The sequence below is a fragment of the Sceloporus occidentalis genome, unplaced genomic scaffold (genome assembly GCF_023333645.1).
Source record: "Sceloporus occidentalis isolate IW3139 unplaced genomic scaffold, rSceOcc1.0.p SCAF_5, whole genome shotgun sequence".
In the NCBI taxonomy this organism is placed as follows: Eukaryota; Metazoa; Chordata; class Lepidosauria; order Squamata; family Phrynosomatidae; genus Sceloporus; species Sceloporus occidentalis.
In genome coordinates, this window is record NW_028316985.1 from 56,141,094 (window position 1) to 56,161,431 (window position 20,338).

Genomic DNA, 20,338 nt, shown 5'->3' on the forward strand with positions numbered 1-20,338 from the left:
CACTCATACAGTGCTGCTACTCCACTTTAACTGCTCAGGCTGCCTCCTGTTGCATTCTGGGGTTTGTAGTTCAGTGAGGCCTAAGAGCTTAGTCTGAGAATTCTAAATGCCTTTCCCTAAACTGCGAATCCCAGAATGCAACAGGAGGCACCCAGAGCAGTTAAAGTGGAATAGCAGCACTATAAGAGCATAGTGTGTTTAACATTTTACAATAAAAAAATTAAAAGGCAATTAAAATCAGGTAGCTAAACAACAGTATTACAGTGGGCCCTTGGTATCCACTGGGGTTTGATTCCAGATTACCAAAATCCTGGATGCTCAAGTCCCATTATAGACAACGGAACAGCAAAATGGTGCCCTTTATACAAAATGACAAAATCAGGGTTTGCTTTTTGGAATTTATATATTTTTAAAAATATTTTCAAGCTGTGGATGCTGGAATCTATGTTTGTTTGTTTGTTTCAGAATCATACAAAAGTTAAATACATAACTAAAACACACACGCTGTATAAAAGCCTCCCTGACATGATTATAGATAGCCATGTTAGTCTGGAACATCAGTATGCAAAGAGGTGTTGTAGTACCTTTGAGGCTCAGTTTCAAACGTACTCCACCTTTGAAATTGTCATTTAGTTTCAAAGGTACCTCAGAGATCCCTTTATATACTGGAAACACACAATGCAAGTTTTTGAAGCTCCATTGCCTTCTTCATCAAACAAAAGATGTTAAAAAGATCATGCAGGAGGAAGAAAGAGTGACCATGTGGGAGTCACAAGCCTGCATTTTGTGTAGATGCTCTCTTTGCTGTCACTCACCTGGGCCTGTATTAAAGACCCCTCTAAACCAACTGAACTACAGCAGAGACAACATCTATTCAAAATGTAGGCTTGTGACTCCCTCATTGTCACTCTTTCTTCCTCCTGTATGGTTTTTTTTAAAGAAACTTTTTTTGCCAGTGGAACTTTGAAACCCTGAATTATGTTTTTGCGCATTTGGCTGGCCAATAAAGGTATCATTCATTTTTTGTGGGGTTTTGGGCCTATGTGGCCATGTTCTAGAGGAGTTTAATCCTGACATTTCACCAGCACCTGTGGCTGGCATCTTCAGATAATGCATTCTCTGAAGATGCCAGCCACAGGTGCTGGCAAAACATCAGGAATAAACTCTTCTAGAACATGGCCATATAGCCCAAAAAACCCACACAAAACTATGGATGCCAGCCATGAAAGCCTTCGACTTCACAAAGGTATTATTCCTTTTTGGAATGTATATTTATTTATTTCCCCTACAGCAAGGGAGTTACAGCCTCCAAACTCTTGGGAGAGCCACAGTTCCTAATCAGAGTCATCACAAGCAGACTGTGAACAAGGCAACTGGTTTCTCCTCCTTTTGGTCCCATTTAATTGTAAGACATTAAAATGTACTATATTAATTCAACTCTTGTTACATCCCTGACTGGAACTAATCACTTATCAGATTGTTCATTAACGTCTTGTTGTGCACCTTCATGTTGTTTCAGACCTATGGCAACCCTAACACAGGGTTGGTTGTTTTTTTGTTGTTGTTTTGTTTTGGTATGATGTCTTAAGAGGTGGTTTGCCATTGACTTATGCTGAAGATGAGAGAGTCTAACTTGCCCAAAATCATCCAATGGGTTGCTGTACCTGAGGGGGATTCAGAGCCCTTGTTCAACACTCAAACCACTACATCAGGAGAGTTTTGATGCGCCCTGGATACTCCTCCCCTTTGTTCACCAGAGATATGTTTTCCCCACACAGCTTCAAATTATCCCCCTCCTTCAAACATTTCTTCTGCTTCCTCTTCTCTTGGCCTGTCTGATGAAAGAAAGCAGGAGCAGCAATGCAGGTCCAACCTGCCAGCCATGTCCCAGAATACCTAACAAAGCTTAATCAGGGGGCCAAATGTGAAAGCTCCTTTTTGCTGCCACTTCTCCCCTGCCAACTCCTTTCTCCATTCAGTCTGTCCCAAAATGGCACCACAGCTTGCATGGGCAGGAGAAGAGCAAAAGACACCATCACAGAAAGCCATCAACAAGACTTCATGGTGGATTTAAGGGACCCCCAAAAGAGAAACTTAATGCAACCCTCAGATCCACCATGGTCTTAAAAGCTGCTGGTTCCACTTCTTTCTTGCATACCAATACTTTGACTGAAGCCCCCCTGCTGCCCACTTTTCCTTCACTGTCCCCCCGGATCTTTCCACCTCTCCCAGGGACACACTAATGCCCACTTTGGGAATCACCAATTTAATATTGTCTGGACTAAATGGCAGCAGCACTCTTGGATTTCACAGAATAAACTTCCCCAGCTTATCTTGAGATGCCATGGGTTGAACTTGAGGTTTTCAGTATGCAAAACATATGCCCTGCAACCCATTAACACCATGTTTCTCCAAATCTTAATCAAGAGAACCCTTCAACCAAGAACAAACTCAGAACTTGTATCATTAACTTGAAAGTAGAATTAGCTTAGAAATTCATGGTAAATAGACTGAGTCAAATTAGATTAGAAATTCTTAACTCAGAGGTCTTGTTATTTACTATCTTTAGCATCTAGGCACCACAGCTAATGTTGTACACCGTACTTAAAATATGATGTTGTGAGCTGCCTCGGGTCCCAAATTGGGAGAAAGGTGGAATAAAAATAAAATAAAATGATAAATATTTCAGTTGATATGGACACAAGGAAAAATATAATCCCACCCTAAACACCAAGGAAACAATAAAGACTCTTACACAGTAAAAATCAGATATTTTATTGCCATGCTACAGTTCTTATGAAGCTGGCACTGGTGAGGGGACAATGTTGTCAATAATACAGAATACATTTTAAAATGGACATCTGTAAGCTCAATGAAAAAGCAAGCCAAAATTAAGTGGTAGTATATGGATGATGAAAAAGAAAATATATTAGCCATAGTATAAATGTTACTCTCTCTTAAAAGGAAGCCTGGAATGTTTTTTTTTTTGGGGGGGGGGATCATGAGGAAGGTGGGGTTACAGTTTGTGAACTTTTCAGGAATATTTTGGCAACTTTTTAGACTTTTTTATAAAATAAAACTCTAGAAAGCTACTTTTATACAAAGTTGCTAAAATGCCTTTACATAGGAAAACATTTAAAATGTAAAATTAGGACATACAACAACAGCTTTACAGTATTTTACAATGTAATGACAAAAGTAACATACAAATACAGTTTTGGCTTTTTGTAGAAATGTATAGTTAGGCATTTAGGAAATGCATTTGTGGCACACCGGTGATTATAGGACTACACCGTCCATGTTCAATGCTAAGATCAGTTGTACTGTAAATTCTGAAACATGTTCTTCTCTAATCTCACAGTGGTTCTGAAGCCATAGGTGACACTACAATGGAATGAAATGTTAACGTCTAAAAACAAAAAAGCAAGGCACCATACTTGCTGGTTGAAACATGCCATGTTGGTACACCAAACAAACACTATTTTCTTTTACAAAAGTGGAAGCATTCAGTATACATTCAGTAGCAATCAATGTCTTAGAAACAAGATAGCTTTCATTCACGATTTGGCAATTATCAGGGGAAATATATAATTAGTACTATATATTATTTTTAATACAGAGTGTGTGTATTGCATTGAAAATTAACAAGGAATTCAGGTGTTGGCATCCATTGCTAAGCAAAAAGTGAAATTCCTGAGTGAAGGACCCTCTCCATTTTTAAACTCATTTGCTTTACATACAGTACTCCAAATATAAATGCACCAATGAAAGCAAAATTCAAATAGTAACCTTAACTTTAAACACAAATAGGAATAAAAACGTTCAGGTATTTTTCATATAATTTTAATAGTATCATCTTTTCAGGTCATATGTGAAAGTCAGACAGATAGTCTGGGGCAAACATGATGCTTTCTGCTAATTGAATGTAAGTTATGCAAGAAAATTCCAATACAGGCTGAGTATCCCTTATCCAAAATAGATTTTGGAATACCTGTTTTTGCATACACACACACACACACACACAATGAGATATCTTGGAGATGGGGCCCAAGTCTAAATACAAAATTCATTTATGTTTCATATACACTTTATACACATACTATGAAGGTAATTTTATAAACAGTATTTTAAATAATTTTATGCATGAAACAGTTTCTGTACATTGAACCATCAGAAAGCAAAGGTGTCACTATCTCAGACACCCATGAAAGAAGTTTTGGCTTTTGGGAATATTTTGGATTTCAGAATTCCGAATAAGGGAGACACAACCTATAGCTCTTTATCCACTGCAGGAATGGAGGAAGGAAGCAGGTAAAATTTTGTGGCAAAGAAATATCAGCTTTATCCTTTTCACTTCAAATCAAGATCCAGAGATGGGAGGGAACAACACTACCAATCCCAATGTGTGGCTAATTTAACACTAGCTGTCCTTGTATAGACTGGCACAAATTAGGCTGGTTGTCAAATTGTTTCAAAATGCCTTTAGGCAAGTGTGTGTGTATGCATGTAAAATGGTATTCACGTAATCTGGTCTTTAACTGTAAATCAGGTCTATCCCCAAATTACAAATTTTATGGCAGGATTTCCAGAGGACAGTTAATTATGAAAGAAGCCTTCTCATGGTAAGCCCTTTATCAACACTTAAGAACAGCTAGGAAGACAGCTTTTACCAAGAAAGTGGACCATCTCATTTACAACAACTGCCATACATTTCATTTTATACACATAGATACAGGTTAATGAACATAGTAGAAAGCACTATTTTACCAAATATTTATTTTGCCAACCTAAAAAAAAATGATTAAAGTATTTTAACTGTCCATTGAAATTAAACTGTTACAAAACCCAACTGTTCACAGACACTAAAAAGCAATGTTGTCAAATATTAAATTTCATCATCATTCTCTTACACACAATGCTACCTTAATGTGGAATAAATTCTGAGTTGGAAATGTCCACATCCCATTCCTCTCTCCCCTCTGCCAAGAAGTCAGGGGATCTTTCTGGACAACGTAGGCTGCAGTGCACATGGCTTCTGGCAGAAAGTGGAGTGCCCCAGACTGGGCCGAAGCACCATGTATAAGAGCAGCTCAAGTCATATAAGGACTTCCTCCAAGCAGCATTCTGCCCTGCATCCCACAGTATTCCACTAACATTAAGAAACAGATTTCTAGGGAGTGCAATAGGGAAAGTGTACAGGAAAACCCTGGTTCCCTGAGTTTCCTTCCTTTCAGAATCCTGCCCAGTGTACTAGTGTTGTAGTCCAACAGATCATATGAAAAACATATTGACTGTACCACAAGAATATTTATTTATTAAGGCTATTAATACTTGGGGTCATTTCACTCATTACATTTGCAAAATTAATGTTGGTAGTTGTTATTTAAAGTAGTGTTTTAGGATTTGAGAAGACTGTAAAGTTCTTGTCGAGGCCACACGTACCTTGAAACATACATCAGAAACATAATACAGTACTTTAAAGTCAGAATATCTTGGGAGGTATTTGCAGGAACTGGAGTGACCAGCTGTAAAGAAAAATAGTGCTGTATAAAAAGTAGTGTTTTGCAACCAGTCAAAGGCACAGAAATTCTGCTGCCAGTCTTGTGTTCCTCAATAGTGGGAAGCAAGAACTAAAATTTCAAGCAGTATACACTGTTGTTTGCAGAGAATACAAAAGACTAGAAAGTGATGAAACTAATGACATGAAAAAGGAAGGCATCAAGGAAACTGATTGGCTAGCACTAAGGATGGGGAGAGAGTATTAAAATGTCAGAAAGTTTGTTCTGGCAATATTATTACTTATAGGTGTCCAAATCCAGAGTTTCACAGTTTTTGAATTTAAATTGGTGAGTTATTTACTTTGACTTCTACTTAGCCTTTATCTTTATAAGGTACTTATTTTCTAGAGAAGGGAAAAAAAAGGATTTGCAGAACTAAATGAATCCTGGAATGAGAATCTAAACCTTAACATTCACAAATGTACCATTATGAGAGCACATGCAATACTGTTTGAGTTTAGGCCACTAAATTATCATCCATATTGCCAAAGACTATACTGCTAATTTAAAAAGTACCCTGCAGTACAGTGGAAGAAACAATACTAGTGGCTAAAACAAATCCAGGCCAAAAAAATGAATTTTGTACAATCTGTACACTTTAACGCTATATCTGTCCAACACATATTTTATATCTCCTTTCACCTTTCCTCATTGGTCTAGAAATAAATTTTGGCAAGTTTCCTATACATATATATATATTTCTTTCTAAGATTTATGCAACTGCACCCACAAAATTTCAACCTTCAACACACTGCATAATAATCCAGTACATTTTAAGAAAACTTAAAATAGTTGGGAGGAGAAAAAGACTATAATGTGACAAGAGAATCTTGAGATGTAACTCATATGTAGCTCATTTTTGAGGTCAAAGAGTAGATGGATTCTGCCAAGGTCATACAATATCCAGGTTCTCTATTTCTGTTAGAAGCCTTGCTAATTTTTTCTCTCAGTAAATACATGCAATAGTGCAAAATTATTTGAAAAATAATGAAAAATGATAATTTAAAAACAACAGTGAAAGGCGTAGTGGAACAGTGAGCGCAAGAAAGAGATCAACTTTTATCTGTGTCAGTCATACAAAATGTTTGTCCCTCAATGTGTGATTGTGTAGAAGAAAAGAAGTTGGGCAAACTCCAAAACCACTGTTTGGGGCCCCAATAAAAAACATGAAGTAGTCATATTTTAGGAACACAACCACATTAGAAACAAATGCAAGGACCATTAGCCCTACATTGATAACTTAGGCGTGACCATTTCTGCTCAAGTTTTATCTGCTGTTCTGTTCTGTTAAGCATGAACAGAACTAGCAAATCAGTAAATCTAAAAATAAGACGTGGAAATTATTCACTCATCTCACTATGGCAGAATGGTGTTCAAAGCTGATGGCATCTTTGCATCTTATCCAGGAGACAAATGAAAGAGTTGTACATGTGCCCAGTATGACTGTGGGATTAGTGCATAAGCGCCAAGATAGCATCTAGAGTAGAAACGTAGTATACGTAATAATACCACTATACAACTCTGAATTCAATCAATCTCATCTGATTCTGGAGAGTCAAGAGGGTCAGGCGTAATTAGAACCTGACCACCTGAAATCCTGATGAAGATCTGGAAAAATATTATCAGCCAAATTTAGGAGCTGGTCCAAAAGTCAGACTCAGTATACAGTAACTTCCTATGTTTCTAATTCCATCCCCTTCCTTTGCAGTAACAGAAAACTGGTACCAGAAATAATGCTTGGAAATATGTAATCAATATCTGGTAAATTATAAACATCAGTTCATTATACTGTACCTGGATCTGAAATGCACTGTTTGTTATTTATATTTGTTTCAATAAAATCTTCCTTAAAAATTAATAAAATGATTTAAAAATATATTTGGTAAAATATCTGAAACTAGTGTTGAATCAGAGGGATTTCCTATGATTTAGGAGCTGTAAAGGGTACACCTGTTTTGATACCGTACCTACAAATCTAACTAGCCTCAAAGCAGCCTCCATCCACTCTTCTGTTTCGATATTATTTATCAAAATATAGATCTTTTAAGATACATGGACCTTTGAAAGGTAACATGAAAAATAAAGGTTTATATGCAAATTTGAGTTGCAAAAGACAAGGCTGGTTATACAGACAGACCTATACAGTTCTGAATTTGTAAAGTAAAAAGATACCTAAGACTTTATACGAGTAACTGTAAGATTGTTTGTCAGGTAATATTGCCTATACCCCATTAGTGAATAAATGTAGTGAATCTGTATTTAGAGGTATGTCACGCTATTATATCTGCTCTTGTACTTTTCATCTCAACAATAATATTAGCAAATATATTGTAACTTGCTACAATAAGTAAAGAGTGGAGTAATTCACAGCTAAGATTAACAAATAAGGGCACCCAAGAAGTATGTCCTGAATTCTTATTTCTCCATACAAATATGAATTGACTGTCTAACTGAAGATTTATTGTAATTTTCTGAAGGCTACTGTGAAGGACGTTTCACTATCATTTTAGTAATTTTCTCAAAAGTAAAGCACTTTCCTGGTAAGCACACTGCAAGTCCAAATGTGTTAATACTGATGGCAAAGTAAAAAGGAGCCCCAAATCTGCAAATGATGAATTTATCACAAAATTGACGAGTCTCCAATAAAGTGCATTATCTTGTCATCTGATAGCAGCTAATTAAACACACTGCCCCAATGAAGAGGCAAAGAGAAATTCCCAGGTGACATTAAATGAGAAAGAAAAGAACTACTGTATTGCCAATATACATGGCATTTGGCAAGTAGGTGGTGTTCAGGTACATAAGACATATGAGAAGAATGAGGAAATAATATTTAGAGACAACTGCTCAAACTGGAGCTGTACATCAAGCAATACACTGTGGGCATATCTTCACTTTGCTGGATACTTTATAGGACTGACTTGCTGCACGCAAGGACCTGAGTTTAACAGCATGGAATACTGACAGCTGGGCTCCAGGTTGCTGCAAAGGAGAGGCTTTCATACAGTTCTGACACATTCTATTTACAACTGCTTATATAAAATGTCAGGGGCAAAATCAGAACCTTTTTCTCCCTGACAATGTTCATAGCGAAATAGAAAAGGTTAAAAAGTTTTAAAATCTCTGTAAAAAATGTCTTTGCCAGAACTGAGCAAAATCTGTAGTCATAGTAGTCTCTTAAGAGGGGACTATGGCTATCAAATTACAGTACAGATAAATAAGTACAGGAGATTTTGTTGTGCATGCTTTTAAATTTGGAATTTAATAAATAAAAATGCATTTTTTTATTTCTTGGTATAACGAAGAAATTTGCAGTTAACTGGAGATTTCTGAAATTCTTTTATTACACATCCCTTTTTGCACAAAAAAAAGCAGTCAGGTGAATCTGGAAGAGTGGGGGCTGTATGCAGCCCTGCAGGCAATATTTTGTCCACCTCTCTTTTAGACAGAATTTAGTAGTGTTGGACGAATGGCCTTTTCAGAGTCTCATCCTTGCAGCACCCCATCTCATCTCTTCCTGCTATTATCCCCATTTGTCATTGTTGCTGATAGTTCAACAATACAATAGGAATCTTGTTAGAATCAATGATTATTGTTAATACAGGTCAAGTCTCCCGTAATGCTTGGGACTAGAAGTGTTTTGGATTATTATTTTTTTTTATTATTATTATTATTGAATTTGGTATATCTGCATATACAGTGGGCCTTGGTGTCCACTGGGGTTTGGTTCCAGGACTCCCAGCGGATGCCAAAATTTGTGGATGTGTAAGTTCCATTATAAACAATTGCATAGTAAAATGGTGTCCCTTATATGGTAAAATCAAGGTTTGCTTTTTGGATTCGTTTGGGGGAAGGAGTATTTTCAACCCATGCATGGTTAAATCTGTGGATGCAGAATCCATGGATACAGAGGACCGACTGTACATAATGAGATATCTTGGAGATGGGACCCAAGTCGGAAATCCATATACACTTTATACACAAGCCTGAAGGTAATTTATACACAGTATTTTAAATAATTTTGTGCATGAAACAGTTTGTGTATACTGAACCATCGGGATACAAAAGTGTCACTATCTCAACCAGCCATATGGACAATTTTGGAGTATTTTGGATTTTGGAATTCCAGAAAAGGGATACTCAACCTGTACTTTTCTCTCAATATCTCTCTCTATCCAATTAAAAAAAGGAAGTGTAATCATAAATGTTAATGAAGTCAGACCCCTTCTTTCAAACCAAAATGATTTCGAAGCCTATGGTAAAACTTACGCTATGAATAGATTGTTGACTAACCAATTAACTCCACTCCCTCCCTTACCCACCTACCATGGATATTTTCACAGAAACAGTATCTAAAAGATGTCAGCTCCTCCTGTAACATATCTACAAAATCTTGAAACCTTTCTAAGCTTCACCTGGGCTTCTGTTTTAGCTCTGAGAACTTTCAAGGGAAGCTCACTTTGCCTCAGAAAGCAACAGAACCAGTCTGAAGGAGTCTGGCTCGGGTTTCAAGCTTCACCTGAAACTGATGTACAATCTCATTACATTCTCATATAACATATGCAGAAAGGTATTTCAGGCAGTTGATGTTCTTTAAGTAATGAAGACAAAACCAAAGGTAACCAGAAAAGTAGCTTTGCTTGACAAAAGAACTCAAGACAGGGATATTATAACTTTTGCCTCTTATACTGGAGGAAGCATGGCCCTAAATAGCAGGTACTGGAAAACACAAACCCAAAGGTGCTCATGTCTTGGTTGTAGGCTTCCCTTCATAATTTGCCTGGCTACAGTGGCAAAATAATGCCAGATTAGACAGCGCTTTGATTTAACCTAGCAAGGCATTTCTGATAGCGGAGGGCAGATCTTCCAATCCATGGGATATAAATAAAACAAATATAGATGTAAGGCAGCTCTATAATGTCTGAACGCTCAAGCCTGTTCCTATTTATTTTAACTCAGAATAAAGTTTCAGTGAATTCAATGACACTAAGTCCACATGAAGTGTGCACAGGACCACATTTCCAATCCAATACATTATTGCAAAGTTTAACCAACTATCCAGATTTACTGCCACCCCATAATGTTCAGAGCTTCTCTCTAAAAATATTCATGCTGCTTTTGCATGATAATGGTCAAGTTTACATTTAATACAATACAATAAACCCTTTATTTGTTTACTCAAATAATAATAATTTCAAGTTTTGTTTTCTATTTTACAATTGGAAGAAATAAAGATACCTATGCATATTTACTGAGATTTGTCACTGAATTCAATGGGACTTACTCCTAGTTAAGCAGGTACAGGACTGCAGTCTTAGATTTGCAGCTTCTGCACTATGACACGGGACAGATTTGCAGTTGTTTAAATGTTTATAATTTTTAATTTTATAAATATAAGAGAACCTTTATGCGCCAAGTTATACATTATACAATCCATATGCTTATAGTAAGAAAATTTAGGTTTTGTAAGAAAGTAAGTTTCACATACTTTGATCTCCCCCCTTATTTCTTCTTTTGTTTTTCAATTCCAGGATAAAAACTTGCCTCCATGTTTCTGAAACTAATAGGAACAATGTTACCATTCTATAAGCATTATGACAATGATTGCTTCTCCTGCAGTTCCACTATTCTGTGCTGCTATAAACCTTGCACTTCAATGGCTGTACTCCAAGAATCTTTACTGTGAAAGTGAAGGTGTCCTGAAGAGATTATCAGGTAAAATAAGCAGATATCAGAGGTCCTGGGAATATTCAGCAGTAGTTAAGCTATTATCCATCTATTAGAGGGTTAAGTTCATATATTGATAAATATTTCCAGAGATTCTCCACACATTCAGTAGATACTCTATTCATAAGACTTGTTGTGCCAGCAAACATAGCTTAAGATGGAACACAGTGACATTGAGATCAGCACACCAGCACAAAAAAGTACACTATGGCAGCAATAAAAAAAATGTTATGTTTGACATCTTAAACAGATATCCCAATACAAATGATTAAGACAGATCGTGGTCTCGCAGAAACCAAGAGTGCTATTATTTATGGAACCATGTTATTGACTTGTACTGACAAATTATACAATGTATGCACACCCACCATTCCAATGGCCCACAATTATTTTCTGGAAGAAAACAAGCATGAAAACTCATGTCTCAACATGCCCTCCTCTAAGGTGCCACAGCACTTTCTGTTCTCAAACATCGAATATGCATGTTTCCATTTGTGCAAGTAATAAGGAAGGCCTTTCTGATAAGCGACAGTACCACCAATGGGCCTTCAAAAAGCTTTTCCATGGCAATAAAGAAACTGAACAAGATGCTACACACAAAATACACTGAACAAAGACTATGTACAAAATTAAGGGTTTACAACCTAAATACTGTACAAGGAAAATGGAAACAATGAATGAAAAGCAAGGAAGGAAACCGAACATTTTACAGAACTAAAAGTAAAACTATCCCGCCAGACATAATGTTACTATAAACAGCATCACAACTGTCTAGAGCAGTGATTCCCAAACTCTGGCCATCCAGGTGTTTTGGAATTCAGCTCCCAGAAGCCTCAGCCATCTTGGCCAGTGGCCTGGAATTCTGGGAGCTGAAGTTCAAAACACCTGGATGACCAGAGTTTGGGAATCACTGCTCTAGAGTGAACTGTACAACTGTACAGAAAAAAAACATGGCAAACCTAAACCAAGGCTGGTTTCAGACTTTGATAAAGAGAGGTGTGACTTTTCAAACGGCAATAGTAGCAAATCAATCCTGAAGCTCTACTCCCAAAATGGTCTGAAAAGGCATATTTAAGATACAGGCTGGAATCCCAAAAGCCCTGTGCACTAGTGGATAGTATTTCTGCACACACAAGGGAGAACTGACTTGAATTATTGTTTCTTTCCTTCTGACTGCATCCCTTCACAATGCATGGGATACTACTGGTCTTCAAAGGCAGGGGAAAAGTCTGGCAGAATGCTACTCTTTGTATCAATCAATCATATAGCGTTTTAGTCTTACAGTACCATATTCTTCAATGACACCCTTTCAGGTTATCAAAAGATGCAATTTTATCTAGGTACAAAACATATATATACATCCTTTGCAGAGGGGAAAAAAACCAACAAGTCCTGTAACTGACACACAGTCTCATTCTGTAATCAAAAAAGATCTGACATTAAGAAGATGGTTTTCAATTTCTAGTTGCTGGATTTGTAGTTGGCGATTTTAAAGTGCATCTGATCATTAGTTCATGGCCTGTTTTAAAATGAAACTAAGTGCTAGCTAATATACGTTTTATCAAGTTGCAGATTTCCATAAAAAAATTTCTGTCCCTAGCCTGACAACTCTTAAAGTAATGGCACTCCAGTCATCATTTTAAAATCTGAAATCTATTAACTGGCTATATTAAAAGACTAGCACTCTTCAGTAACATGGCAAGCTGCTTCTATTAGGAAGGTTTTGGGGGTCAGTCCTACTAAACACTGGTTCATGGCCCAGAAATTTATTTAGTCCATAAAAAACAAGATAAAACAATTTATACCATGTTTTAACACAACTTAGCCTGATGAGAAACTCTCTCATTTGTGCCACATGGACTTGAACATGTGAATCATCAGATATATATTTTGAGAGATTACACTGATCTGTGAGCAATGCTATTTTCAGGAGGCATAGAAGTGTCATAACATCTTCAGTGACTTTATGTACGCGGCTAGTCTGTCAACACTGGCATGCCACTACAACTTTCAGTCAATGAAATAGGCACTATAAAAAGATGGCAACACTGACCAAAAGCTGCTTCTACAGTTGTAAAATGATAGTGTTACTAAATACTCTTTCTACCTTAAAATTCCCTTTAGACAAGCACATGAAGGGAAAAAACCCTATAAATCTATGAAAAGTGATAGCATTTAAAAAGTCAAACATAGCACTCATTCAATTAAAAAAAAATTCACAAAGGTGCAAATGATTTAACTAATGCTTTCCAGGCTCACATAGGCAGGTCAGTACTGTTATGTCTAGTTTTTCTAGAAGTACCGTCGTCTCGAGGCAGTGCTTTCTGCAAGCTTGACATAGCAGCTGTTCTTTCAATGTCTATCACAGCATACAGCTCTGTGCGCCTGGTTGGAGTCTGTGGAAGTGGAGTGGTAGGAGTTTTTGGAGTCTGAGGGTTGTCAGAATCACTACCACCTTCCAAATCAACCTGTATATAGTTGAGCTGCCTGTGTTCTGAAGTTGGTCGCCTAATATCAAAATTAAAGACTGTTGGGGTGCAGTCCCGACGTCTTGAATATTCTATTTTGTGAGCACTTGATGGCACTGTTACATTCTCTGTATTGACATAATTATGCATGGGATCTAAATTATTGTGATAGCCGTTAAGAGAAGGTGTCTTTGGTCCTAAAATGTCATCCTCCTCTTTACTGAGCTTGCGGGCTTCCCAAACTGGAGGCAAAGATGGCAGATTTTCATAATTTAACAATGCAGTTCTCCTCTGAGCTGAATTGTTGACATTTTGAGTATCGGAGGTACTGGATGATATCAGACGACCTCTCCTGATCCCTGAGGTGCTAGGGATGGACAATCTATTTACATTTTCATATGTCAGTTTGTTACCAGAGGAAGCATCTTTGCGTTCATCACTGTCATACCCAGTGTCCCATTCATTGTTACTACTGCCACATGCTTGAGTACTGCTGCCACTAGTTTCAGTACTGTTCCCACTAGCCTGAGTACTGTTGCCACTAGCTTGAGTACTGTTGCCACTTGATTCCAGTTTTTCTTTCTCCATTAACTGCTTCTGAACAGGTGTCGGGCCCAAAACAAATTTGACTCCTTCAGGCTCCAGTACAACCTGGGCATCTCTGTCATCAGAGCAAATTTCATCTTCTCTCGGGGTGCTCATTTCTGTACTGGAAACCCTTCGCTCCAGAGGTGTACGCACACTTGGTCTGTTTTTTCTTTCCTCTTGTACACCAGTTGTATTCACATATGTATGGACCTACAAAGAACAGAATCAAATGTTAACTGAAGTAGCACATAGCTACCATACCACAACTGCATTTTTAATATCCCAAAGAAGTATATGGATACATGAATACTCTTTCCGTCAAGAAGCTATCTTCAGAGCATTTCATCATTGAAAAAAAGAGTATTAACAACTTCAATATAAATGTATAGAATTCTGACAATTATGACATGGCACATTAGTATTAAGATGGCACATAAATACTAGGAAATAGACTTTAAAAAGAACTTACTTGCTCCTCAGCTACAAGCAAGGGATGTGTTGACTCTTCACCTACTGAAGGAAGACGTGTACTTCCTACAGAAGGGTGCCTACTGGAGGGATGTGATGAAGCATCTCCATATGAAGGATACCTTGGATATCCATTAGGTAAACTCTGTCCACTCAACCCTGGTGCTGTGTAAAAAGAACATCAAATTATCCTGAAAGTTAGTAAAATGCCACTCTTTTCTTCCCAAAACATATATTCATCCATTACCAGGTCATTCCAAACTAGGCAGGTGAGCTGGGAAGGCGAGGAAAGCTTCTGCAGAACTGTGTCTTAGCAAAGCAGTACACGTTTACAATAACTGCATTTATACCTGATATCAATGACTCTCTAAGAAAAGATACAGGTATAAGAATAGATAGCATATCATTTTAAAACAAGGAAAATAAAACTGGATTGAACAAGATGGAATACCCTAATGGGGAGAAATTCCCCCCTCTTGTTGGGCTGGATTAAATTTAATCACAAGATCCTGCAGAATGCATAGAGTTGTCTTGAGCTGTTTACCAAGAAACACTTATCTGCTTTCCTCTCACTTCCCACACATATCCTGATCTGCTCCCACAAAATGGCAAAATGATATAAAATCACAGAATCATTCCATATTCTGTTGTTTAAAAGCTTTTTGATCACTAGCTTCTCAATTTTAAACACCATTCCATGGTGAACATTTTCTGGCTCCTCGCCTCTGCTCCTCCTTTGTTTAGGTGTTCACTTCAGTATTAGTTGTCTAATTTATTATGGCTGTTGTTGATGTTGTTGTTGCTGTTGTTATTGTGTGCCTGCAAGTCACTTCTGACTTATGGTGGCTTTAAGATGAACCTATCACATGGTTTCCTTGGCAGAATTGTTTAGAGGGGTTTCTGCCTTGCCTTCTTCTGAGATGGAGAGTGTGTGACCAGCCCAAGTTCATCCAGTGGGTTTTCAAGGCAAAGCAGGGATTTCAAACCTGGTCTCCCAGTATCCTAGTCCAACACGTAAACCACTACACCACACTAGCTCTAACAGACTTCACTGTGCACATCCAAATTCACTGGTGCTGTGCAATTAGCAGTAGTTGAATATTAAAAAAATACAGATTCAAACCCCTTTTCAGAATGAATTTTGAATTTCAAAAATGCAATACCAGGAAAAAGGGATAATAATGCTTCCAAGCTTTTGGAAACAGTATAAACTAAAGGGATTAACTGCAGGGTTCAGGGCCCTCCTTCCTACACGCCCTACCCCAGGTCCAACATCGTACTTCACAATAATAATAATAATAATAATAATAATAATAAATTTATATTTAAAATACATACAAAAATACAATTAATTTTAAAAGCTAACTCATCATCAAGTGGTAATGCAAAAGATTCGTAGAATGGTCTGAAGGTGTCTCTTAAACAAGGTCAGGTGGGTAAGCTCACTGGAAGAGATCCATCTTAAGTGCCCTCTTAAACGCCTCCAAGAAGGTAATAAAACGGATCTCTTCTAGAAGACTGTTCCACAATTTCGGAGCAGCTGCTGTGAAGGCTCTCTGGGAAGTCAATATGAGCCTAGTTGATTGATGTTCTAACACATTCTTCCCAGTTATTCTGAGAGTGTGGGGCGGACTGTGTAGGGAGAGGCGTACCCGCAAGTAACTCAGGCCCAAGCCATGTAGGGCTTTAAACAACTTGTATTGCGCCCAGAAGCTAATCGGCAGCCAGTGAAGAGATTTTAGGACAGGTGTTATATGGTCAAACCTGGATGAACTGTTGACCAATCTGGCTGCTGCATTTTGAACCACTTGAAGCTTCCGAACTTGGTACAAGGGTAGCCCCATGTACAGCGTGTTACAGAAATCAAGACAAGAGATTACCAGTGGGTGTACCACTGCTTCCAGGTCCTTTTGGTCCAGGTAGGGACGCAGTTGGTGTATCAACCGAAGTTGGTACCAAGCATTCCTGGCCGTCGCATCCACTTGAGATGACAATTGTAGCGACGAGTCCAGGAGTACTCCCAAACTGCGAACTTCATCCTTTAGTGGAAGTGTGACCCCGTCCAGGACTAGTGAACAAATCTCCATCGGTGGACTTGTACCATTCGCAAATACTTCCGTTTTCTCTGGATTGAGCTTGAGTTTGTTTTCCCTCATCCAGCCCATTACCGCCTCAAGGCAGGCATCCAGAGGGGAAATGCCATCTTTAGTCACTGTAGCAGTCAGAGGCACAGAGATAGATCTTCGTGTCATCAGCGTACTGATAACACTGTGCCCCATGTCTCCTGATGATCTCGCCTAACGGCTTCATGTAAATGTTAAACAGCATGGGGGACAGGATGGCGCCCTGAGGGACACCAGATGTCAGCTTTCTTTTAGAAGAGCAGCTGTCCCCCAGCATCACCATCTGGAATCTGCATGAGAGGTAGGAATGGAGCCACTGGAGTGCGGTGCCTCCAATACCTAACTCCCTCAGGTGTTCCCGAAGGATACCATGGTCTATGATATCAAAGGCCGCTGAGATGTCTAAGAGCACCAACAGGGTCATACTTCTCCTGTCAATGGCCAGACGGAGATCATTGACTAAGGCGACCACGGCAGTCTCTACTCTGTATCTCACCCTAAAGCCGGTTTGAAATGGGTCCAGATAATTGGCTTCCTCCAAGACAACTTGGAGTTAGAAAGCAACTGCCCTTTCTATCACCTTGCCCAAGAATGGTAAAAGGGAGACCGGTCTGTAATTATTTCTTACCAGGGGATCTAGGGAGGTTTTTTCAAAAGCATTTTGACCACCACTTGTTTTAGTTGATCTGGAAATTGACCCTTCCTGGGCGGTCAACCATAACGAGCAGGGATCGAGGGGGCATGCTGTCCTCCTTACACTTCCAAGAAGCTTGTCCGTTTCATCGTTATTTACAAACTCAAAGTGATCCAGTTTAACATAGTCCATGGAGTCACTGGACACCTCTCTTATGTCTCTAAAGCCCTACATGACTTGGGCTCATGGTTAAGTCTTACTTCAGACATAACTATGGGTAATGTAACTAGTGTTCACAATTGAGAGATCTGAAACTGACTTCAAACCCTACTTTCCAATCCATCTTAAAAGGAAATCTAAGTCATGGTAGTTAGTGGCAACATAATATTTAGTCATATCTAAGGGATAATTTCATCAGAAGAAGGCAAAGGCAAGCCCCCTCTAAACAAATTCTTCCCAAAAACTGTGATAGGCCTTAGGGCTGTTATTAAGTCAGAAATCACTTAAAGGGACACAATAACAACAGTAACAAAGGATAATTTGTACCTGTATATTAAAAGACAAATTCAGGGGCAAAAATGTGTTACTTGTGATCAAGTATTGCAAATGAAACAACAGGGCACATGCTGTATGGTTGCTGTTCACATTATTAATACATAGTGAATTAAATAGAATGGACATTTAGTTGTCACACAATACTGTTCTGACAAATCATTTTTTACTTTTCAAAGGTTTAATCACTTAGTCTTCAAGTGATTTTTATACACACACACACACACACACACACACACACACACACACAGAGATTATGCAATTGCTCTCTCAAATACATATAAATACGGGGCCTAAGGCACGTGAACTATATTCTCCTGCACAGTTTGAAGACCTACTTGAACTGTAAACAGATAAGGTTTGTTATAATCAGTATGCATGTTTGTTTGACAAATAGAATTAGACTTGGAAACTGGATTTAAAACAATTCACACTAACTAAGACATAAACAACTCTTCCCACTCCCAGATCTGTTGATGCCAAGATCTAAAAATAAACATCTGTTCTAAAATTCAATTTTCTCTCCCACAAATACAGGCAACTAAACCACACATTTATTAAATAGAACCAGTGTTATTTAAGCAGCTATTATATGTGACTCATGGTGCTATGTATAGATATCATTTTTTAGGTTCAATGGAACTTACTCTCAGGTAGAAGGGTACAGGAATACAATAAGGTTTAAACAAAGAAACCTTTTGTAATTGGGATAAGCAGCAGGCTGAGGACAAAAATATATAGTAAGTAAGACAATAAGCAGAATATACTGCTAAAAGGGGTAATCAGAGAAAATGGTTAAATTTCTAAATTTGATTTCAACACAGCAGCTGAAATAAAATGATTTTATGTTTCCAAAGTCAAACAGTGATTATGTTTGTTTATAGTTTCAGCCATTATTAACTGTGCCAAACAGTTTACTGGTCACAGTTCAATATCAGCTGTCACCAGATGTGGATGAATTCATAAATAATTAATGTCTAAAAGAGATGAAGTAAAATCTTGAGCAACATTTTAAACACCAAAAAAATGGCACCTGACACTTAACATTCATAGAAGAGAAATAAACTTACTAGTAGGTGTGCGAGGTGTTCTTGGAACTTCCATCTCTGTTTGATGTGGGTTTCTTTCAACTACTGGCTCTTCTACCACATTTATACTATTGTTCTGCATGATCTCTTGCAACATATTAAATAGTTCTTCTGCACGGGCACACTTGAAGGCAAATATTCCTACAACAATACATTATCTGTTAGATACTCTTTTAACTGAAAAGCTAAGCTTTCAATTAATCGATGTTGGCGTACCCCTTCTATGTGTGAACCTGTTAATAAAAGAGTACTATCAAATTTAATTAAGGTGATTTTTTAAATAAAAAGTTCTTACTCCCATTAAATCAAATTTGTAACAAAAAGTAAATTAATAAAAACCAAAGAGAAAAATTAGTATGAATTTCCAAAAACCCAACTTTCTTGGTAAGGAATAGTCTTATAAAGGTAATAGTTTTGCTGCAGTAGAGGTTTTCCATTCAGTTACTCTAATAACATAAAATTCCTGAACAAAGAACTAAGAAGGATTGACACAGGGTTCACAGTCCAGGTGCACATAAAGGTTAAGATATAAGGGACTATAAAACAGATTGGGTGAAACAGACAAAGCCAATTTGCTTTTGGTCTCAAGGATAGACACAGAAACAAAGCAGGCAATACCATGGATGTTCCACTAGTATTGTTCCACTTTGCCTTTCAACAGCAGAGGGAGCCCAACTTACCATCATCAGGAAAGAAAGAACCAGTGCAGTTGCAGCTTTGGATTATTCTTCCATTGAAAGCATTAAGTTAAAGTTGACATTCTTGTTAACAAGTGTGTGTGTTTTGGTATTGCTGAGCTATACCTTACCTAACATATTAAAACTATCAAATACTATTCCCTTTCAGCCTATAAAATTTACTGTGGTAACAACTGTAAAACTCAAATGACGTTAGTTTACTAGCCCTTTGTCATCCAAGCCTCTGTGTGATAGTGCTGGGGGGCCAGGCAGCAGTCATGAACAGAACTTATTGGGAAGACAGTTTCTCCAAAACCAACTGTTTGTGTGGAATCTGAAAAATGCAATCAATGCCTCCTAGGCATAATGGCTATGTCTTACCTACCTCTAATGTCAGAGGCATTGCTCTGTATATCATTTATGAGGGAATATCAGCAGGAAGGTAATATAGTGTC

General features: G+C 37.9%; 1 protein-coding gene across 2 annotated transcripts in view; it reads right to left on the bottom strand.

The window, feature by feature from the left end:
- Positions 1 to 10,473: 10,473 nt before the first annotated feature.
- Positions 10,474 to 20,338, bottom strand: part of FRS2 (fibroblast growth factor receptor substrate 2) — a 51,858-nt gene continuing 41,993 nt past the window's right edge. Inside the window, exons 5-8 of one of the 2 annotated variants that reach the window (XM_089524139.1) lie at positions 19,189 to 19,347; positions 14,811 to 14,974; positions 13,545 to 14,551; positions 10,474 to 11,118 (exon numbers count right to left, since the gene is read on the bottom strand). In XM_089524139.1, coding sequence (XP_089380265.1) covers positions 11,061 to 11,118; positions 13,545 to 14,551; positions 14,811 to 14,974; positions 19,189 to 19,347 — 1,388 coding nt within the window. In that variant the 3' untranslated portion in view covers positions 10,474 to 11,060. Of the gene's footprint in view, positions 11,119 to 13,540; positions 14,552 to 14,810; positions 14,975 to 19,188; positions 19,348 to 20,338 lie in introns of those variants that run through there. The other variant, XM_089524140.1, reaches the window with a different exon arrangement.